Here is a 22,206-nt window from a genome sequence, read left to right on the forward strand (position 1 = left end):
TAATATGGGTGGTCTGTGTGTGTGTCTGTCTGTGTGTGTTTGTGTGTATATGTGCGTGTTAGTGTCTCGGTATGTGTCTGTGTGTGTGTATGTGTGTAAGTCTGCGTGTGTGTTTGTATGTGGGTCTGTGCAATCCTGTGTGTACGTCTTTGAGTGTGTTTTTGTTTGTGTGATTCTGTGTCTGTGTATGTCTGTGAGTCTGTGTGTGTGTGTGTGCCTTTGTATGTGTTTGTGTGTCTGTGTATCTCTGCGTGCCTGCGCGCGTGTGTGTGTGTGTGTGTATGGGGGAGGGAAGAGAGTGTGGGGGTGGGGGAATGGATTATCAGAGTTTGAAATTTAAAATCACAGCCGTGACCTGATGCCAATGTAAATATTTTACTGAGGTTGCTTTTCGGGATTAACTCTGAATCTCTGTGTTTCCTCATCGGACCCTCCAACCCATCCAGAGCCATCTGGGATTGGTGTTCAGAACCATAGCACCTACCCACAACCCCGCCCCATGTCCCAATTATGGAGCTTCGCAGGGATTGGGACCTCTCCAAGGATTCGACCACAGCCCAGCTTCAGACCCACGCCGGATCGGAACGTTCCCGTGATTGGAGCCTCTATGGGATTGGGCTGCTATCCCCAGGTTCGGACACTCCACAGACTCGAACCAACACCAGATTAGGACCCTCACCAGGCTCTGGCGCTCCCTGGATTCGGACCCTCCCCAGGTTTGGACCCTCTCCAGCTTCAGAATCACCCTGGGTTCAGACTCTCCCCGGGTTTGGATCCTCCCAGGCTTCAGCCACTCACCGGGTATAGATACTTCTCAGGTTCACTCCCACACCAGGATAATTGCCACTTGTCAGCCCAAGCCTGGATATTGTCCAGGTCTTGCTGCATTTGGACATGGACTGCTTCAGTATCTGAGGAGTTGCGAATGGTGCTGAACATTGTGCAATCATCAGCGAACATCCCCACTTCTGACCTTATGATGGAAGGAAGGTCATTGATGAAGCAGCTGAAGATGGTTGGGCCGAGGACACTACCCTGAGGAACTCCTGCAGTGATGTCCTGGAGCTGAGATGACTGACCTCCAACAACCACAACCATCTTCCTATGTGCTCAGTATGACTCCAACCAGCGGAGAGTTTCCCCCCTGATTCCCATAGACCCCAATTTTGCTAGGGCTCCTTGATGCCACATTCGGTGAACTGCTGCCTTGATGTCAAGGGCAGTCACACTCACCTCACCTCGGGAAGTCAGCTGTTTTGGCCATGTTTGAACCAAGGCTGTAATGAGGTTGGGTTTGGACCATCCCCTAGGCTGACCACCCCCGGGTTCAGATACTCCCCAGATCCAGACCTTCACTACGCTCGGAACCTCACCAGGTTAAGACCACGCCATAGGATTTGATCTAACTTGTTCCGCAATGTCCGACCCATTCCCAGATTCAGATATTCCCTTGGATTTGTTCCCATCCATGACTGGATCCCGTGCAGAATCAGAAATCGGCCATGATTTTAGATAGCTCAGGTTGAGTTCCTCCAGCACTTCTGCTCTCAGACCTTCCTCTCTCTCCCGGAACCATGATAGAGTCCCCCTTGTCCTCACTTTTCACCCCACCAGCTTCCGCTTTCAAAAGATCATCCTTTACCATTGCCATCAAATCCAGCATGATGTCACCACCAACACATCTCTCCCTCACCACTGACCCCGTCAGCCTTCCAGAGAGACAACTCGCTTCTTAACACCTTGGTCTACTCCTCCATCACCCCCAACTCCCCACCCCCTCCCACGGCACCTTCCCATGCAATCGCAGAAGGTGCAACATCAGCCCCTTTACCTCCCCTCTCCTCACCGTCCAAGATCCAAAACACTCCTTTCTGGTGAAGCAGCATTTCACTTGCACCTCCTTCAATTTGATCTACTGCATTCGTTGCTCCCAATGCGGTCTCTTCTACATCTTAGAGACCAAAAGCAGACTGGGTGACCACTTTGCAGAACACCTTCGGTCTGTCCGCAAGCATTACCCAGACCTCCCTGTCGCTTGCCATTTCAACTCACCGCCCTGCTCTCTTGCCCACATGCCCGTCCTTGGCCTGCTGCATTGTTCCAGTGAAGGTCAACGCAAACTGAAGGAACAGCACCTCATCTTCCGACTAGGCATTTTACAGCCTTCTGGACTGAATATTGAGTTCAACAACTTCAGACCATGAACTCTCTCCCCTATCCTGACACCATATTTTAATCCAACTTTTATTTATTTAGTCAATTACTTTTTTTGGTTTTTTAATTGTATTGATTTTTCGCATTTTTTAATACCTCCTCCCCACACATCCCCTCCCACACAGGGCCGTCTGTCTCCTGTTTCTAATTTGTGCTTTCACAGAGCACTGCTCCTTGTTCTACTTTTAACACCTTCTGCTATCTTACCTTTATGCCACTATCAGCACCTCCTTTAGTCTTTACCGTTACCATTAACATTCCCTTTGTCTTGTGCCCATCACATCTTTGTCAATCTCTCCTTGGCTGCCACCTAACCCCACTCCACCTGCCCCATCCTCTCTTACGGTATAAAACTCATCACATTTCGAAGTCTCTTTTGCTCTCAAGAAGAGTCAAGTGTACTTGAAACGTTAAAAGAAATTTGAATTTATTATGGATGATTAATGATTTTTAAAATTATTTTTAAAAATGGCTCAATAATGTCAATACAGCTAAACAACAGCAGATGCATTGCGACTGGAACCATAAGTTCTTAAATTATTTCATGTAAAATAAAGATCTGATTCGGGTCAAGGGCTTCGGGGTTCAGGGGAACAGGTGAAATCAGTCACACGTCAAATCAAGACTCTCAACAACTCATACAAAGAATTGGGTTCATTTCGAGAGCAATGAGATTGAAAAGAAATCGATGCTCTGTGACTGACTGACATAGGTTATGCAAAATTGAGATTACTGCTCAGAGTGCATTCTCTGTATTACATTAAAAAATGGAATCGATACACTGGAGCGGGTGCAATTATTTTATCCAGGATTATTTCATAATTGAGACAATTGAACAGATTATTTCATCATTAGAAAGTGACTGAGCTTATTAATTACTGCACTCGTTCTGATCTATCTATTCTGAAAATCCGTTATATCTGTTCCTCAGTTATAGGCTTGTGTCCTCACAAGGGCACACCTCACTGAGGTAAGGACAGATATTGGTACAGGTGACACATGTAAACACTCTGAAACATTGAGAAGAACTGATCTGGAAAACATCCATCAATCCTAGAAGTGGGTGATTCATTGACCTGAGCCAAATATGAATCCAGAGATTGTCAGCACCATTTAGGGGAAAAGACGTCAAATAATGCGAAAAAGTAAAGTATTTACTGTAAATATACACAGTTTAGAATCAGTCATTGTGAAGAGGATCCAAATAACGTAACAGTGTTGTTGGGTTGTTCAAATGGCAGCACCTGGTTGATATGTGTTCCTGTTGGAGCAGTTCAATGGAAAAATGAGAATTATTGAGACTGTGCTCTTTGCACACTCATTACCAAACACCTAGAACGAACAGCAAAATAATTCATTTCTTCCATTTATACATTGGTAAAACACAGAGGCTTCATGGAACGGAGAGATCACACAGCAAATAAAGCATGATTTGAATTAGAACAAACTTATTACATTCCAGTTGGTGAACCACAGTCAGCACAATTCTACACTACAGAATGCTCCCAGTAATACATGTTCACTGGGGTCACATATTCAACTCTGGTTCAATGCCCGACATTCAGTACAGTTCTACACTGACAGATATCCCCAGTGATACATGGTTACTAGGGTCAAGTATTCCACTCTGGTCAATGACCCATATTCTGTATAATTTGACAACAACAGATACTCCCAGTGATACATGGTAACTCTGTGTAGTGGCCCACGCTCAGTACAGTTCTACACTGACAGATACTCCCAATGATACATGGTCACTAGAGTGAGTTATTCCACTCTGGTCAATGACCAACATTCAGTACAATTTTACACTGAAAAATAATCCCAATGATACAAGGTCACTAGGGTCAAGTATTCCACTCTGGTCAATGACCCACATTCAGTATAATTTTACACTGACAGATACTCCCAGTGATACACGGTCACTCTGGGTAGTGGCCCACGCTCAGTGTGATTTTATCCAGACAGTCACTAATACCTGCCTTCAGAGAGTTTGTCTTTATGGACGGCTCATTCACTTTATACGACAATTCACTGAATGCAATAAATTGATAATTCCGAGACATTGTGAGTTACAAAAACAGTTTTATTGCGATCTGAGGAACTAGGAAATAACTGCTGAGACACTGCGACGAATTCTACTTAATAAGGTAGTACAATGTTATCAGTCACAGAGTGAAACCAGAGAGAAGCTCACACACAGATTTATGCATCTTCAATGATACTCTCACTTACCAGGTACACCAATGAAGGCAAGAATCAAATAGAACGTTTTATTCAAAATTTCAAAAGTCTCCCACATATTCAAAGAGCAGTGACGTGTCCCTTCATGCTGTGCACAGTCTCTCTGTATTAAACTGTGAGGTGACACATTCCCAAAGCCCTTATTTTATACCCTGTGGGATCACCTCTGGGGATATTGAGAATGCAACATTGTGCAATTTCGATTTTATTTTAAAGTGAACAGATTACGACATTGGCTTCAATCCGTGAAGTGATATATATATTTTTTTATTTCAGAGGTTAAATTAGAAATCTTCAAAATGTGGACAATTCTGTTAACATTGAGTGAAGCTTTAAAATTAGAAATTGCATTCTGCTGCGATGGTGTTCAACACACAAAAAGCATCAGTTCCATCTCGAGCTCTGCTAATGTTTCACTGATGTCCTTCACACGACTGTTACAAATATATATATATATTATACATACACACGCTCACATAACTGAGCTGTTATCCTGCACTCTGGGATGTAGCTGCACTCTTTAAATGTGGACATGCTGCTCAGTGATTAAAGTGGATCTTTGTGAGCATTGGTTGTAGAATTCGACTAATAAATTTTCTCAAACTAATTCAACAGCGTAAAGAAATGAAAAATCTTAATCAAATTAATGCACCACTTTAAACCAGCCTTGAGTAATACAATCATTTCAACCGAGAGAAGCACTGACATCGATTGAGAGTCTCAAATCGATACAGATGCTTCAACTGGTACAGGCACTACGGATGGCACAGAATTTCCAGCTGGCACAGAATCTCCAACTGATACAGAATCAACATCTGATACAGAATCTCCAACTGATACAGAATCTCCAACTGATACAGAATCACCAACTGATACAGAAACTCCAACCGATACAGAAACATCAACTGATACAAAGTCAACAACTGATACAGAATCAACAACTGAACAGAATCACCAACCGATACAGAATCTACAACTGATACAGAATCTACAACTAGTACAGAATCTCCAAATGATACAGAATCACCAACCGATACAGAATCAACAACTGATACATAATCAACAACTGATCCAGAATCTCCAACTGGTACAGAATCTCCGACTGATACAGAATCACCAACCGATACAGAATCTCCGACTGATACAGAATCTCCAACTGATACAGAATCTCCAACTGATACAGAATATCCAACTGATACAGAATCTCCGACTGATACAGAATCTCCGACTGATACAGAATCTCCAACTGATACAGAATCTCCAACTGATACAGAATCTCCGTCTGATACAGAATCTCCAACTGATACAGAATCTCCAACTGATACAGAATCTCCGACTGATACAGAATCACCAGCTGATACAGAATCTCCAACTGATAAAGAATCTCCAACTGATACAGAATCTCCAACTGATAAGGAATCTCCGAACTGATACAGAATCTCCAACTGATACAGAATCAACAACTGATACAGAATCACCAACTGATACAGAATCTCCAACTGGTACAGAATCTCCAACGGATACAGAATCACCAACCGATACAGAATGAACAACTGATACAGAATCAACAACCGATACAGAATCTCCAACTGATACAGAATCTCCAACTGGTACAGAATCTCCAACGTATACAGAATCACCAACCAATACAGAATGAACAACTGATACAGAATCAACAACTGATACAGAATCTCCAACTGGTACAGAATCTCCAACTGACACAGAATCACCAACCAATACTGAATCTCCAACCGATACAGAATCTCCAACTGATACAGAATCTCCAACTGATACAGAATCTCCAACTGGTACAGAATCTCCAACCGATACAGAATCTCCAACTGAAACAGAATCTCCAACTGATACAGAATCTCCGACTGATACAGAATCACCAACCGATACAGAATCACCAACTGATACAGAATCTCCAACCGATACAGAATCAACAACTGATACAAAGTCAACAACTGATACAGAATCTCCAACTGATACAGAATCTCAAACTGGTACAGAATCTCCGACTGATATACAATCACCAACCGATACAGAATCAACAACCGATACAGAATTAACAACTGATACAGAATCTCCAAATGGTGCAGAATCTCCAACTGATACAGAATCTCCAACTGATCCTGAATCTCCGACTGATACAGAATCTCTCACTGATACAGAATCTCCGACTGATACAGAATCTCCGACTGATACAGAATCTCCAACTGACACAGCATCACCAACCGATACAGAATCTCCAACCGATACAGATTCTCCAACTGAAACAGAATCTCCAACTGATACAGAATCTCCAAACAATACAGAATCTCCAATTGAAACAGAATCTCCAACTGATACAGAATCTCCAACTGAAACAGAATCTCCGACTGATACAGAATCTCCAACCAATACAGAATCAACAACCGAACCAGAATCTCCGACTGATACAGAATCTCCAACGGATACAGAATCTCCAACTGAAACAGAATGTCCAACTGATACAGAATCTCCAACCGAAACAGAATCTCCGACTGATACAGAATCAACAACTGATACAGAATCACCAACCGATACAGAATCTCCAACTGATACAGAATCAACAACTGATACAAAGTCAACAACTGATACAGAATCACCAACGGATGCAGAATCAACAACTGATACAGAATCAACAACTGATACAGAATCTCCAACTGGTACAGAATCTCCAACTGATACAGAATCTCCAACTGATCCATAATCTCCGACTGATACAGAATCTCTCACTGATACAGAATCTCCGACTGATACAGAATCTCCAACTGATACAGAATCTCCAACTGATACCGAATCTCCAACTGACACAGAATCAGCAACCGATACAGAATATCTAACCGATACAGAATCTCCAACTGAAACAGAATCTCCAACTGACACAGAATCACCAACCGATACAGAATCTCCAACCGATACACAATCTTCAACTGAAACAGAATCTCCGACTGATCCCAAATATCCGACTGATGCAGATTTTCCAATTGATGAATCTGACATGGGATACAGGGTAATTTGATAAGGAGGATTCAAAATTGGCTTAGTTGTAGGAGGCAGAGGGTGATGACAGAAGGATGCTTTAGTGATTGTAAGCCAGTATCCAGTGGCGTATCACAGGTATCAGTCCCCTGTTATTTGTCATTTATATAAACGACATAGATGACCATGTGGGGAGTAGGATTAGTAAGATTGCGGGTGACACAAAGATTGGCCAGGTTGTTAACAGTGAGATTGAGTGTCTTGGGCTACACGAAGCTATAGACAGGATGATCAATTGGGCAGATAAGTGGCAGATGGTTTTTAACCCTGAAAAGTGAGAGGTGATACAGTTTGGAAGGAGTAATTTGACAAGGAAGTATTCAATGAATGACATGACACTAAGAAGTTCTGAGGAACAAAGGGATCTTGGTTTGTGTGTCCATAGATCTCTGAAGGCGGAGGGGCTTGTTAGTGGGGTGGTGAAAAAGCCATAAGGGACTCTTGCCTTTATCAATCGAGGCATAGATTACAAAAGTAGGGAGGTCATGTTGGCGTTGTATAGATCCTTGGTGAGGCCACAGCTGGAATACTGTGTTCAGTTCTGGTTGCCACATGAGAGGAAGAATGTGATTGTACTGGAAGGGGTGCAGAGGAGATTCACCAGGATGTTGCCTGGGATGAAACATTTAAGTTATGAAAAGAGGTTGGATAGGCTTGGGTTGTTTTCATTGGAGCAGAGAAAACTGAGGGGTGACCTGATCGAGGTGCACAAGATTATGAGGAACATGGACAGGGTGGATAGGGAGCAGCTGTTCCCTTTAGTTGAAGGGTCAGTCACAAGGGGTCATAAGTTCAAAGTGAGGGGCAGGAGGTTTAGGGGGGATGTGAGGAAAAACTTTTTTACCCAGAGGGTGGTGAGGGTCTGGAATGCGCTGCCTGGGAGGCTGGTGGAGGCAGCTTACCTCACATCCTTGAAAAAGTACCTGGATGAGCACTTGGCATGTCATAACGTTCAAGGCTATGGGCAACGTGCTGGTAAATGGGATTAGGTAGGTAGGTCAGGTGTTTCTCACGTGTCGGTGCAGACTCGATAGGCCGAAGGGCCTCTCCTGCACTGTGTGATTCTGTGATTCTATGATACAGAATCTCCAACTGATACAGAATCTCCAACTGATCGAGACGCTGTACATGATTCATACCCCTGAACTGATACAGAACTTTAAACTGACAGGGAGCCTCCAACTAATATTGACCCTCACACAGATAGAGACCCTCTAACGGGTCCAGATACTACAACTGATTCTGGCTTTCCAACTGATACAGACCCCTCAACTTATACAGAACCACTGACTGCTCAGAATCCTCCAAGTGATATAAGATGGTAACTCATGCAGAGACCCTCCAGCCAATACATCCCCTCCAACCGATAGAAACTATCCAACAGCCCCTTCCAGTGAAATGCCGCCTAAAATCTAATAGAACGAATCAAAATAAAATGTCACCTGAAACTGATAGACTTTTCAGTCGAGGCCTCAAATTAATCCAGACGGTTAATAAATACACAGGAACTGATCTCCAGAAATGATGAGAAGAGTTAAAGTTACTAGGCCAATGCAAGAATGGTCAGTCCTGAAGGTCAGTTTCTGTATGTCCTCCATTGTTGGCTTTGCAAGAGTGAGGAGCAGGATGAGACCCCATTCGGATCCTCGACCCTGTTCCGCCCTTCAACTCGATCACGGCTGATCATCACCCTCCAATCCATTTTCCCGCAGTTTCACAATATCCCTTAACCCCCTTAGTGTCCAAAGATCTCTTGGTCTCAGTCCTGAACATAGTCAACGACTGATCATCCACTGCTCACTGGGGTAGAAACTTCCGAAGATTCACAAGCCTCTGAGTGAAGAAATTTCTCCTCATCTCAGTCTGAAATGGCCGACCTCGTATCCTGAGACTGTCACATGATGGTCTAGGATCCCCATCCAGAGGGAACGAGTTTCTAAGCATCGACCCTGTCAACTCTTCCAACAATCTTAAATGTTTTAATGAGATCACCTCTGACCCTTCTAAACTCCGGGAAAAATAGGACCATTTTACTCACCTCTCCACCCAGGAGAACATTCTCATGCCCAGAATTAATCTATTGCACCTTTGTTGCACCCTCTCTAAGGGAGGTATCTTCTTCAATAGGTGCAGAGGCTGAAAGTGTTCACAATCGACCCAGCGACACTCGGGGACTCAGTGTGGGAGAGCAGCAATGTGACTGATAGAAACAGGCTCCACGCCCACGCTCCTTCATCCACATGTTTACTCCCAAAGCCCATGCTTCAAACAGAATCAAACACTCACTCAATCCAAGACCCGGACCCCAGCGTGTCCTTGACTGGGACCTGCGAGAATGGGACATCAGGGTAGGGAGGGGGTGAGACATGCAGAGAAGGAGGAGCCAGGGGATTGGTCATCCTGGGACCTGTCCTAGGCATTGGGAGACGTGCTGCCCGGTATCATCGCCCCCTCCTCTTGCTCCCCCTGGATGGGGGGTCCCTTCAGCCTCATCGGGTGTCGATACGCTGGGAGCCATTGGCCCCATTGGTAGTGATACACTCAGGACACCTGCGCCGCCGCGGGTCAACCCGCTGTCTTGACCCACTCGAAGCAGAAGAGGTGGAATCACTTGGTCAGCACAGTGTCCTTCCTCTCTGTGATACATCGGGGACAGGTCTGAGCGGGGCGGGACAGGGAGAGCGGAGGGAAAGATACACCGGGTGAGATTCCACAGGCAGATTTCCATCCCCTCCAAAGCACTTACCCCCAGGGGTCAAAATGCCCCCAGTCCCGTCTGAATGGGGTCAAGCCTTTGGAAAATGCATCCGCCCAGAGCCACCCAACACCCAGGTAAATGGCCTGGCCCCATTCTCCCCCGCCCCGAATCCCGAGGACATGGACTCATGAGGGTCCCACCCAAATTATCCCCTTCCCCTCAATGGGCAGTTCCCAAACACGAAGTTAGAAGCCACCATTTCCCCTGATAATGGACCTGTCCAAACGCACTCCTCACAGAAAGGAATCTGGCCTTGTCCAAAATATCCTTTCCCCTTCCAGGAAACACAAACTGTTTCCAATCATATCGACTGAGGCATGAGACGACTCGGTTCCCCCAGGTTAGACAACAGACTGTTCACGTTCCCCACCCCTGTAAGCAATGGGTATGGACCGAAGCGTTACCCCACTTCTGCATGTCAGTATGGACTGATCCAACCCCCATCCCAGATATGGATCAATGAGCCACCCCCCCCAACTCTTGATGATGGGTCGATCCATCTCGCGCTGAAATATGTTTCAAACCTGTTCACCCTCGCCCCTATCAGAATATGGACCGATTGTAAACTCCCTCCCCATTCGTCGCTCTTTATCCCTTCCAATGAGTCCTTCCCCAGTAATATAAAGGGCAGAGAGGGAGAAAGAGTTCCTAGACTTTGTTGAGCTTTTTCTTTTCTCTACAGCGGGATTTTCCTAATCCAAGGAGAAAGGAGGCAATGCTAGAACTGCTTCTTGACAAGTGGATCAAGCATCAGTGGGAGAACATTCAGGGGACAGTGATGCTACCCAGGCCATGGTGAAAGCGAAGATAACTCAAACACGAGGAGGGCATAACATTGATGAGGGGGAGGTGTTGGATTGGCTATCTGTACTGAAAGTTAATAAGGCCCCAGGAGCGGATGCGATGGATCTTAGGGCACTGAGGGAAATGAGAGCGGAAATTGCAGAGGCCCTGGCCCCAGTATTTCAGTCTTCCTCAGCCAGTGCCATGGAGCTGGAGAATAGCAAACCTGAAGCACAGTAAGGACAAGCCAGCCAGTTTACCTCCTTTGGGGCGTGGGGTGGGAGGGGGGAAGTGGGTGTGGGTAAGGGGTGTGTGTGGGGGTAAAAGCCGGGACAAAGCCACACAGACAAACGCTCGTTAGTTAATGAAAGCCAGCATCCATTTCTTAAGAGAAAGTCATGTTTAAGTGACTTGCTGGAGCTTTTTCGAAGAGGTAACAGGGAGGGTTAATGATGAATCTGCTGTTGTTATGATGGACAAGGACTTCCAAAAAGCATTCTATACAGTGCCACACAACAGACTTGTGAGCAAAGTGAGAGCTGATGGATTATAAAGGGGCAGCAGCAACATGGATATGAAATAAGCCCAGCGACAGGAAACAGGGAAGAGTGCTTCATGTTTATTTTCCTTTATTCGGGATTTTGGAAATTTATTTTTTGGCGTGTGCAGCTCTCCCGGTGTCAGTGTTGGGACACTTGCTTTTCTCAGTATTCAATCATGATCGAGGCCTTGGTGTTGCAGGGCACAGTTTCAATATTGGTGGACGATGCGAGACTTGGGAGCATTGACAATTGTGGCAAGGATAGTCTGGAACTTCTGGAAAGGACGTAGGCAATTTGGTGGAATGGGCAGGCAAGTGGCAGCAGATGTTCAATGCAGAGAAATATCAAGTATTTTGTTTTGTTAGGAAGAACATGGGGAGGCAATATAAAATAAAGGGCACGTCTCCAATACTAGAGAGTTCCGGGAATATATGTGCATGAGTCAGTGAAGGTGGATGGACAGGTCGAGATCGTGGTTAACAAAGCATTCGGCATTGGAGCATTTATTAAAAGGGACATCGAGCCCAAGGGCAAGGAGGTAATGTTGAACTTGTAGATGTCACAAGTTCATCCTCAGCTGGAGTATTGTGTCCAGTTGTGGGCCCCTCACTTCAGGACGGATGTGAAGGAATTGGAGAGAGTGCCGAAAAGATTCACCAGAATGATTCCAGGGAAGAGTAACTTCAGTTAAGAAGAGAGATTGGAGGAGATGAAACTCCTCTCCTTGGAGAGTAGAAGGTTGAGGGGAGATGTTGTGAATAGTGGCCGAGTTGCTGCTATTGATAGAGTTGATTAGCAGACACTTCGCAGGTTGAAACCTGAAATTTATTTACAAAGGTGATCAGCAGCAACTACATGTGTGCTTTCAACTCAAACTCTATCTCCACACTACTGACCACTAATTACAAACAGCTAAGGTAGCCCACGCTACTCTCCTATTCGGTACTAAAGATCATGTGATCCTACTTACAAGAATTTTTTTTTAAGGTATATTACACTCTAAATAAGAGCACGATTACCACATTCCACACCTTTTACTCGGACGTACATTTTATATTTACAAGTACAACTTTCTCAAGGCAGCAAAGTATTTACACTGGGTAAGGAAATTACAAGTCCCGTCTTTCAGTTGGTTTCCTGGTACTTGTGGAGCGTCTCAGCTCCACCACTTAAGATTCTTTGTCAGGAATCTCCTTTTCCGGAGTTGCTTGAACATCAGGTGTTTTGGTGACACTTGCAGTTCTGTATCCTTAACCCTTACAGGGTCAGACATGTCAGTCTTGGGTTGAGTTCCCTCAACAGGAAATGCTGACCCATTCATGGTCACTGCTGGAACTAAATCTTGGTGATTTGTCTCTCTCTTCCTTGAATGGTCTACCATGTCTCCGTGTGACTCAGTCTGCCACCTCCACGTGGTAAGAGAGAGGTCCAGTCACCGCAGTTATTTCCCCAGAAACCACTTTGGTCCTACCCCGAAGATTTTCACTTGTACCATCTCTCCAACGGTAAATTTCCTCTTGCGACGATGCCAGTCGTGTCTAGTTTTCTGTCTTCCCTGGCTCCTTTCCACCTTACCCTCTAAAGTCGGCATTATTAAGCTCAATCTGGTCCTGAGACGGTATTTCGACAACAACTCCTCAGCTGAGACGCCTGCTGTTGTGTGAGGGGTGGACCTATAATGGAAAAGAAAGCGGCCTAGGTTGGTTGCTAAGGAATCTCCAGTTAGCTTCTTCAAGCCTGCGTTGAAAGTTTGAACTGCCCTTTCAGCCAGTCCGTTTGGAGAAGGGTGGGAGAGGCAAGTTTTTACATGAGTGATACCATTGAGGCTTATAAACCGTTGAAACTCAGCACTCGTAAATGCCGTGCAGTTATCAGAAACAGTGATGTGAGAGTGACTGCCCTTGACATCAAGGCAGCATTTGACCGAGTGTGGCATCAAGGAGCCCGAGTGTGGCATCAAGGATCAATGGGAATCACGGGGGAGACACTCATCGCTGGTTTGGGTCATATCGAGCACAAAGGAAGTGGTTGTGGTTGTTGGAGGTCAGTCATCTCAGCTCCAGGACATCACTACAGGAGTTCCTCAGGGTAGTGTCCTCGGCCCACCGATCTTCAGCTGCTTCATCAATGACCTTCCTTCCATCATAAGGTCAGAAGTGGGGATGTTCGCTGATGATCGCACAATTTTCAGCACCATTCGCGACTCCTCAGATACTGAAGCATGCTGCAACGAGTAAGTCACCTCCTGACTCCCCAAAGCCTGTCCTCCACCGACAAGGCGCAAGTCAGGAGTGTGATGGAATACTCCCCACTTGCCTGGATGAATGCAGCTCCCACAACAGTCAAGAAGCTCGACACCATCTAGGACAAAGCAGCCCCGCTTGATTGGCTCCCCATCCACAAACATTCACTCCCTCCACCACTGATGCACAATAACAGCAGTGTGTGTACCATCTACAAGATGCACTGCAGGAATTAACCAAGGCTCCTTCGACAGCACCTTCCAAACCTACAACCACTACCATCTCGAAGGACAATGGCAGCAGACACATGGGAACACCACCACCTGGAAGTTCCCCTCAGAGCCACTCACCATCCCGACTTGGAAATATATCGGCCGTTCCTTCACTGTCGCTGGATCAAAATCCTGGAACTCCCTCCCTAACAGCACTGTGGATGTACCTATACCACATGGGGACTGCAGCGGCTCAAGAAGGCAGCTCACCACCACCTTCTCAAGGGGCAATTAGGGATGGGCAATAAATGCTGCGCCCAGCCAGCGAAGCCCACGTACCGTGAATGATTTTAAAAATTCAGAACAGAATTGGGACAATATTTGAGGGGTTGATAAATTCTGTCCCCGGTGGGGAGGAGGTGGGGGGGGAGGGGGAATGTTTAGATTTTCAGGAAGTAAATTGAAAGGAGAAAATGTTGCGAAGGAATGTTCTGGGACGGGGCGATTTGCAGGGAGAGGAAAATTGCATTTGAAGGATGTTGAAAAATGAATGAGGGGCCCTCGGAGCTGGAGGGAGTGTGTTGGGAGCAGGTGGGAGAACTGCAAAATTGATGGTGGGGCCCAAAGTTGAGGGGGAGGGAATATTGATTAGGGGCACCCCACATTGAAGTGTCCAGGGGTGGGGAGCATGGAGAGGGGCACGGGTGGGGGAAGGGTGTGCAAAATTGATGAACAATCCCAAATCGGAAGTCATTGCCCAAAATTGACATGAACGACAATGAACTGAGGGGCCTTTCAAAATTGAGGTGTCTCAGCAAAGGGTTCTATGCAACAGACAAACAGGACCGGTGGAGAGAAGGCAGCCCTGCCTGACTCCCGACTTAATCGGAAAGCTATCCTATTCCCACCAATTGATTGAGACGGCATACTGATGTTAGTGTAGAGCAGTTGGATCCAATTGTAAATTCCCTCCCCAAACCCCATTTTGGAGAGCACATCCACCATGTAGGTGTGCGATATTCTGTCAAAGACCTTGTCCTGATCCAGGCTGATGAGGCAGGTCTCCACACCCCTGTCCTGCACATAGGCAGTCGTATCCCAGAGCAGCGCGAGGCTGACAGAGATCTTCCTGCCCGGCACAGTGCAGGTCTGGTCAGGGTGGATCACCAATTCCAGCGCAGACTTGACCTGATTGGCGATGATCTTGGACAGAACCTTATACGCCACATTCAACAGTGAAATGAGTCGCCAATTTCTAATTTCCTCCCTTCCCCCCTTGTGTTTGTAGATGAGGGTGATGATGCCTTTCCTCATGGATACTGACATATTGCCGGCCAGGAGCATTCTCTCGTAAACTTCTAGCAGGTCTGGGCCCTTCCAGTCCCACAGAGCCGAATACAACTCCGCCGGCAAGCCGTCGCTTCTGGGAGTTTTACTGTTCTCGAAGGACTCAAGGGCCTCAGTTCACCAGGAGTTAACGGTTTGTCCAGACTCTCCCGTGTACTGTCGTCTAAGTCCTCTGTGATAGAGGAGAGGAAGGACTGGAAGGCCATGCTGTCTGCGGGCCTCACGTCATACTATCCGGCATAAAAGGATTTGCTGATCCTCAAAATGTCGGACTGCGATGACTTTACTGAGCCGTCTTCTTCCTTCAGGCTGCTGATCACAGAGCTCTCTCTGTACCTTTAGGAAGAAGAAACGTGAGCACGTCTCATCCTGCTCCACGGAGCGGACTCTGGACCGGAAGATGATCTTGGATGCCTCTGAGGCAAAGAGCGAGGATTGCTGGCTACTCACCTTTTGGAGTTCCTCCTTGACATCGACCCCCATCGACTGCAGCCGGAGCAGGTTCTGCATGTTTTTCTGGAGTCGGGACATTTCCCTCAGTGCACCCAGATTCCTGGGGCTGGGGTGCGCTGGCCTCTTCGGGCTCTGGGCAATGTTGGGGGGGCGCTGATCTCCTCATTGTCTCCAATGTTCTGGAGCTCGGGTGTCTCGTCCTCCAACTCCCTAGAGCTTTGCCGCTTCTTCTGTCGCTGCCACCCTTGTCCTTCTTCGTCCGAAGAGCAGCTGCCCTTGTCCTCGGTGACGGATGGGAGACGCCTCTTGCCACTTGTCTGGGAAGTGGCTCGGTCCCTTCTTAGCCCCTGATGTCTATTGGCTCTCTTCACCAGCTTCCCCACCCCCTGCTGATTTTTCGCTGCTTCCTCCTCCTCCATTGATTCGCTCCCCTGAGGAGTGGGAGGTTCAGGGGGCAGTGCTGTTGATTGCCTGTCTGCTGCCTGAATCTTTTCCTCCACCTTGCCTCTCTCTCTGTGTCCTCCTTCGTCCCGTTGTTCTCACTGGGGTCCTTGGTGGTTCGAGGGTTGCAAGTGTCCTAGGCAACAGTGACATGAAGCCTTTCCTCTGCTTCCCCCTCGTTGGCTTTGGCTGCCTGTGCATAAGTGAGGCAGCGTTTGGGGCAGGTCCTGTAGAGGTGACCTGCCTGGCCACACAGGTTGCAGCACTTAGTCTGTTTGCAGTCCTTTGTCTGGTGCCCTCCTTGTTTGCAGTTCTTGCAGAGGGCAGCGCTGCAGTTGGCCGCTACATGACCAGACTTGCCGCATGAGCGACAAGTTTCGGGCTGCCCAGTTTAGACAAGGAAGCCACGGCTTTCCCCGATAGCGAAGCTGGAAGGAGGGTGGAAGATGGCTCCCTTACCATCGGTCTTGAGTGTGACGTTAAACTGGCGTTTGCATGTCCAAATCCCAAGGCGTCTCTAACCTCGGTGCAGCTCCCAACCTTGTCGACGTACCCGGTAAGAAGGTGAACACGTCGGCATCAGGGACGTGTGGGTTGTAGAGATCCACCGTCACGACTCAGTCCTGTTGCAACGACAGAGCAAAGAGCATCTTCCACCGTCAGGATCTTCATCTCCGGCTGGTCTCTCTTCTCCTCGAACACCTTCAGGAACTGGACGCCAGCTGCCACTCGCTTGAAAGTCACCTCGAAACATCCAGGGTCCTGCAGGGAGTAGATCTCCGCCGCTTCAAATCTACACGCCCTTCAACAGGACCCGCTTGATGAAGAAGGCCCGATCAATGGGTTCTCCTCCTTCACTGTCCTACACCCTCACCCGGACGGTGTCAGGTCTCCCATGGTATGGGTCTGGACTGGTTACAGCCATCGCTTCACGACTACACTTGATCTTAGCCAAAAGGCCGGGAAGCTGATAATCCTGGATACGTTCGAACCCTTCATCTGAGTCTCTGATGTATATTGTTAATCGCTTTGGTCTTTGCACAGATCCGTGTAGAGTCCCAGTACTATCAGCCTGCCAGATTGGAAATAGCTGCTTTATCCCAACTGAGATTGACCAGCAGCTCTTTTTTTTACACAAATTTAACCTATTCCTTTAAAGACTTCATTTGAAATGTTCAATTGTAGGGCAAAAATTTAGGTTGTGTAAATCTGTGAACCTCACTGACACATTCTACACTTTGAATGTAGAACTACAATTAATGAGGGCAGTCACATCCCTGCGAGTGAGAGAGACAGAGTGTGTGTGTGTGTGAGAGAGAGAGAGAGAGAGGGAGAGGGACAGAGTGTGTGTGTGTGTGAGAGAGAGAGAGAGGGAGAGGGACAGAGTGTGTGTGTGAGTGAGAGAGAGAGGGAGAGGGACAGAGTGTGTGTGTGAGTGAGAGAGAGAGGGAGAGGGACAGAGTGTGGGTGTGTGAGAGAGAGAGAGAGGGAGAGGGACAGAGAGAGAGAAGGTCTACCATTCGATTTCTGAATGTTGTTTTCAAAATGTGTTTTTTTTTCCATTGAGCAGATCAGTTCTGCGTGAATAAGAAATTCCATGTTTTTTTGTTAGCTAATTGATGTGATCAGAATCGTCCAATAGAGTCTCTGTGCTAAATACATGCTAACACAACTGGGAATTAACTCACTTTCCTGGTCTGCTTGTGCAAGTTTAAATAAAGGTGCAACTTCAAATTCCCCGAGGCACTCTCACATGGTATAAATTAAAGGCTTTGGAAATGTATCGCCCCACAGTTTAATACAGAGGGATTGCCGGCTGCACGAAGGAACACATCACATCACAGAGAATATGCTTGAAACATTTAACAGTTTCAAGAAAATATTTTACCTGATCCTGGCAATCATGGGTGTACCGGGTAAGCGGATGTGTGCATTGAATGTCTGTAAAGCTGTATGTGAGCTGGTCTGTGATTCTATTCTGATACTCATAATGTTACATGTTAACCTAGAGGTAGAGTTATCTAGACACCCGATCAGTGGTAGCATCTTCTACAGTCAAATAACCTGGATTATTTCTATCGATTTGTTCCATTGCTTCAACTGAAAATCAGGCGTTGCCAATATCTCTCACACACAGTGAAATATCACTTTATGTTCTCCAGTGGAATATCAGTAGCTCTAGAATCAGTTCAGGCAACTCACAGAAAGACTATTATTGGAAGTATCTACCCGTGTAGAACGGTAATCAGTGAGGGTCCGGTTGACACCAGTCACCGTGTATTACAGGGAGAAGCTATCAATGTAGAATTGTACTGAGGATGGGTCACTATCGGAGGGAAATACCTGACCCCAGTCACTGTGTATTAGCGGGAGTATCTATCAGTGCAGAATTGTACTGAGTGTAGGTCACTAACTGGAGGGGATCACTTGACAAATTAAGTTCGACACAGATAAATATGATGTGGTACATTTTGGTGGGGAAAACATTGAGGTCACTTGTTACTTGAGATGTGCACATCTAATTGTTGGAGAGTTAGAAAGGGATCTCGCAATACAAATAGACGAATCACTAAATGTTGTGAGGCAGATTAGCAGGACCATACACAAGAATTTATTTCGGAGGGAAAGTATTGAAAAGATGAGCAGATATGCTAAACCTGTATCGAACCTTGGTTAAACTACATTTTGAGCAGTGGATACAGTTCTGGTCGGATGTTATATCTAAAAAAGATATACAGGCACCGGAGAGGGTTGAGAAATGATTTACATGGATCACATCAGATATGCCTGGGTATAAATATCAGGCGCGGATTGACAGGCTTTGCCTTTTTCTCTTGGGATAAGAAGTCTGAGGGGTGCGGTAATTAGAAATGTAAAATGATGAACGATTTTGATAGAGTGGGTACAGGGAGAATATTTCTTCTTGTACGAAGGGGCATAACCGGAGGTCATCCATAAGAGATAGTTACCAGGGAAGCCGATAGGTGGTTCAGAGGGATCTGCTTCACTCAGGACCAGTGAGAATGTGCAAGTGGCTACCACACAGAGTGTTTGATGTGATTAGTTTAAATTCGTTTAAGGGAAGCGTGACAAAGATGTGACGGGGAAAGGAATAGAGGGTTGTTTTGTCAGATTTACGTGATGAAATATGGGTGGGTACTCCCGTGGATCAAAAAGTGGAGCTAGTCAGGACGAATAGCCTGAGTCTGTTCTGAATGTCTGAAATAATAATTTTTAATGGTTCCTGGTCTGAATTTGTTAAACTCGGAATTGTGCAGGATGGTGATGGGTTGGTGAGGGATGAGGGTTTATATTTTCAAATATCAGCCTCTCACACTTTCCCAACCGACCTCTTTTGGTGCTTCAATCCATCCCCTAGTGTCCGTGTCAGACACAGGGTATGTTTGATCATTTCATGTCCAGTCTCTTTTCCCTTCTCCCTCTTACAGTTAATATCCTGTCGATTGTGATCATATCGCGGGGAAAGTGTGGCCTCTCCACTTGCACCACTCGCTACCTGGTGGCCATGGCAACGGCAGATCTACTCCTCATTATCACTGATGTCATACTGTGGAGGCTCAGTTATTACTATTTCCCACAGTGTTTCCTGAACATCACTTCTGTGTGTAGTGTTGTCGCGGTCCTGCTTCATGCAGCCACAGACTGTTCCGTCTGGTTCACCGTCACGTTCTCCTTTGACCGATTTGTGGCCATTTGTTGCCAGAAGCTGAAAACAACATATTGCACTGAGAAAACTGCGGCTGTGGTTCTAACAACAACCTGCGTTCTGCTCTGTTTAAAAAACACACCACGCTACTTTACACAGGAACCTGGAGAGATAATCGACAATGTACCCTGGTTCTGTTCTACAAAGTCAAGCTATTACACTGATCCCAAATGGGTGGGATTTGACTGGTTTGATACGGTTTCAAACCCAGTGCTCCCTTTCGGTTTAATCCTGTTGATCAATGCTCTGACAGTCAGACACATTTTAGTGGCCAGTCGGGTACGAAAGGGACTGAGGGGTCAGATCCAGGGAGAGAATCGCAGTGACCCAGAGATGGAGAGCAGGAGGAGGTCTGTGATTTTACTCTTCACCATCTCCGGCAGCTTCATTCTCCTGTGGTCGGTGTATGTTATAGAATTCTTATATTACATCATCGCAGGAAGAAAACCCATTGATTACACCGATCCCGAATATATATTTGGGCAAGTCGGGTATATGCTGAATAATCTAAGTTGCTGCACAAACACATTTATTTATGGGGTGACTCAGTCCAAGTTCAGAGAACAGGTCAAGAAGGTGGTGAAATATCCACTTACACCCATTGTTCAATTAATGAAGAAGGAAAACATCTGAGAACAGCCCAGGAGCGGCTCCCAGGGTTTCCAGCCCATGAATGGAATATTTATCCACAAACTCCCAATTGTTACAGGGCAGAGTCAGTGAACTATGGGGGAGGAGCTGACGTCTGCAGGGCTGGACCTAAACCTCCCGCCTCCTCCGATTCTGCCTTCAGCCAATCAGGGAGCTCCAGCCTGCGATTGGCAGCCGCCTCAGGCAATCAGACAGCTCGCGCTGTGACTGACCTCTGTTTCCACCAATGAGAAGGCTGTTCCCGCTGAGTGACAGCCACCTCAGGCAATCAAAGAGATCCTTCCGGTACTGACAATTGGCCCCAACCAATCAGGCAAGCCAATCCGATCCCCACATGCCGCACGGCCTACAGGCCAAGCAGAGGTGGGGTGAGATGTGACTGAGAGCTGGCTCGACCAATAGAAAGTGCGAGCTGCACCCACCCTGTCCAACTGGAGACGGCCGGTGCCTGAATGACAGCTGCCTCATCCATTAAGATGATTTATCTCTGTGTTTAATTAACTGCCACGTCTCTTCATGAAATGCCTACCTTGAAGAAGTGCTGCTCTGCTCTCCGACAGGATTTTCGTATCTCTCTTCTGCCTTGTTCACCTTCATTGCTTTCCAATTCTCTCCTGGTGTTTGACAAGCTGTTTACTAAAACCCGTTTTCACAGCCATATTTCCTTTCTCAGTGACTGTCTCCATCTCTGACTCACCCCACGTCGATTTCAACTGAAATCCCATCCCTCTTGTTTCGATCCCGCCCAGGATTACAGGTATCTCCGGGACATAAAACGTTTCTCGGACTGCTGTTCCCGTCGCATTCTGAGATCTACACTCAGTGCCATGCGCCGCCGTATGAACACGCTCGACCTCTCCCTCCAGCAGCACCGCCGCACCCTTTTTCAAAGCTGCGCGTGCCCTCAGTTTCAATTTATTCTAACGCAAACTGGAGGAACAGCACCTCATCTTCCGACTAGGCGCTTTCCAGCCTTCCGGATTGAACATTGAGTTCAACAACTTTTGTTCTTGAACTCCCTCCTCCATCCCCACCCCCTTTCCGTTTCTTCCCCCTCCCTTTTGTTTTTTCCTATAAATTTTATAGACTTTTCTTTTCCCACCTACTTCCATTATTTTTAAATCTATACCTGTAATGCCCTGTCAGTCTTTTCACCCCACCCCCACTAGAGCTATCTGTACCTTGCGTGTCCTGCTATCCATTCTTAATTAGCACATTCTCTTAGATAATATCACCACCTTCAACATCTCTTTGTTACTTTGTCTGTGACATCATTTGATTATCTCCTCATATTACTGCTTGATTGTCCCTACAACCACCCCCACCCCCCCAACTTCTCTCCACCCCCCCTCCTCCACCTCAAACCAGCTTATATTTCACACCTCTCCTAATATTACTCAGTTCTGTTGAAGGGTCATGAGGACTCGAAACGTCAACTCTTCTCTTCTCCGCCGATGCTGCCAGACCTGCTGAGTTTTTCCAGGTAATTCTGTTTTTGTTTTGTCATCCAATCAGAGGGCCGTCC

At 46.5% G+C, this 22,206-nt stretch overlaps 1 protein-coding gene across 1 annotated transcript; it reads left to right on the forward strand.

The window, feature by feature from the left end:
- Positions 1-510: 510 nt before the first annotated feature.
- Positions 511-20,663, forward strand: LOC144673016 (putative G-protein coupled receptor 139). The gene is made up of 2 exons (XM_078535014.1): positions 511-631; positions 19,753-20,663. Exons 1-2 carry the CDS (start codon positions 511-513, stop codon positions 20,661-20,663), a joined length of 1,032 nt encoding a protein of 343 aa, XP_078391140.1.
- The last annotated feature ends 1,543 nt before the right edge of the window (positions 20,664-22,206 follow it).

This window comes from Cetorhinus maximus, unplaced genomic scaffold, assembly GCF_964194155.1.
Source record: "Cetorhinus maximus unplaced genomic scaffold, sCetMax3.hap1.1 HAP1_SCAFFOLD_197, whole genome shotgun sequence".
In the NCBI taxonomy this organism is placed as follows: Eukaryota; Metazoa; Chordata; class Chondrichthyes; order Lamniformes; family Cetorhinidae; genus Cetorhinus; species Cetorhinus maximus.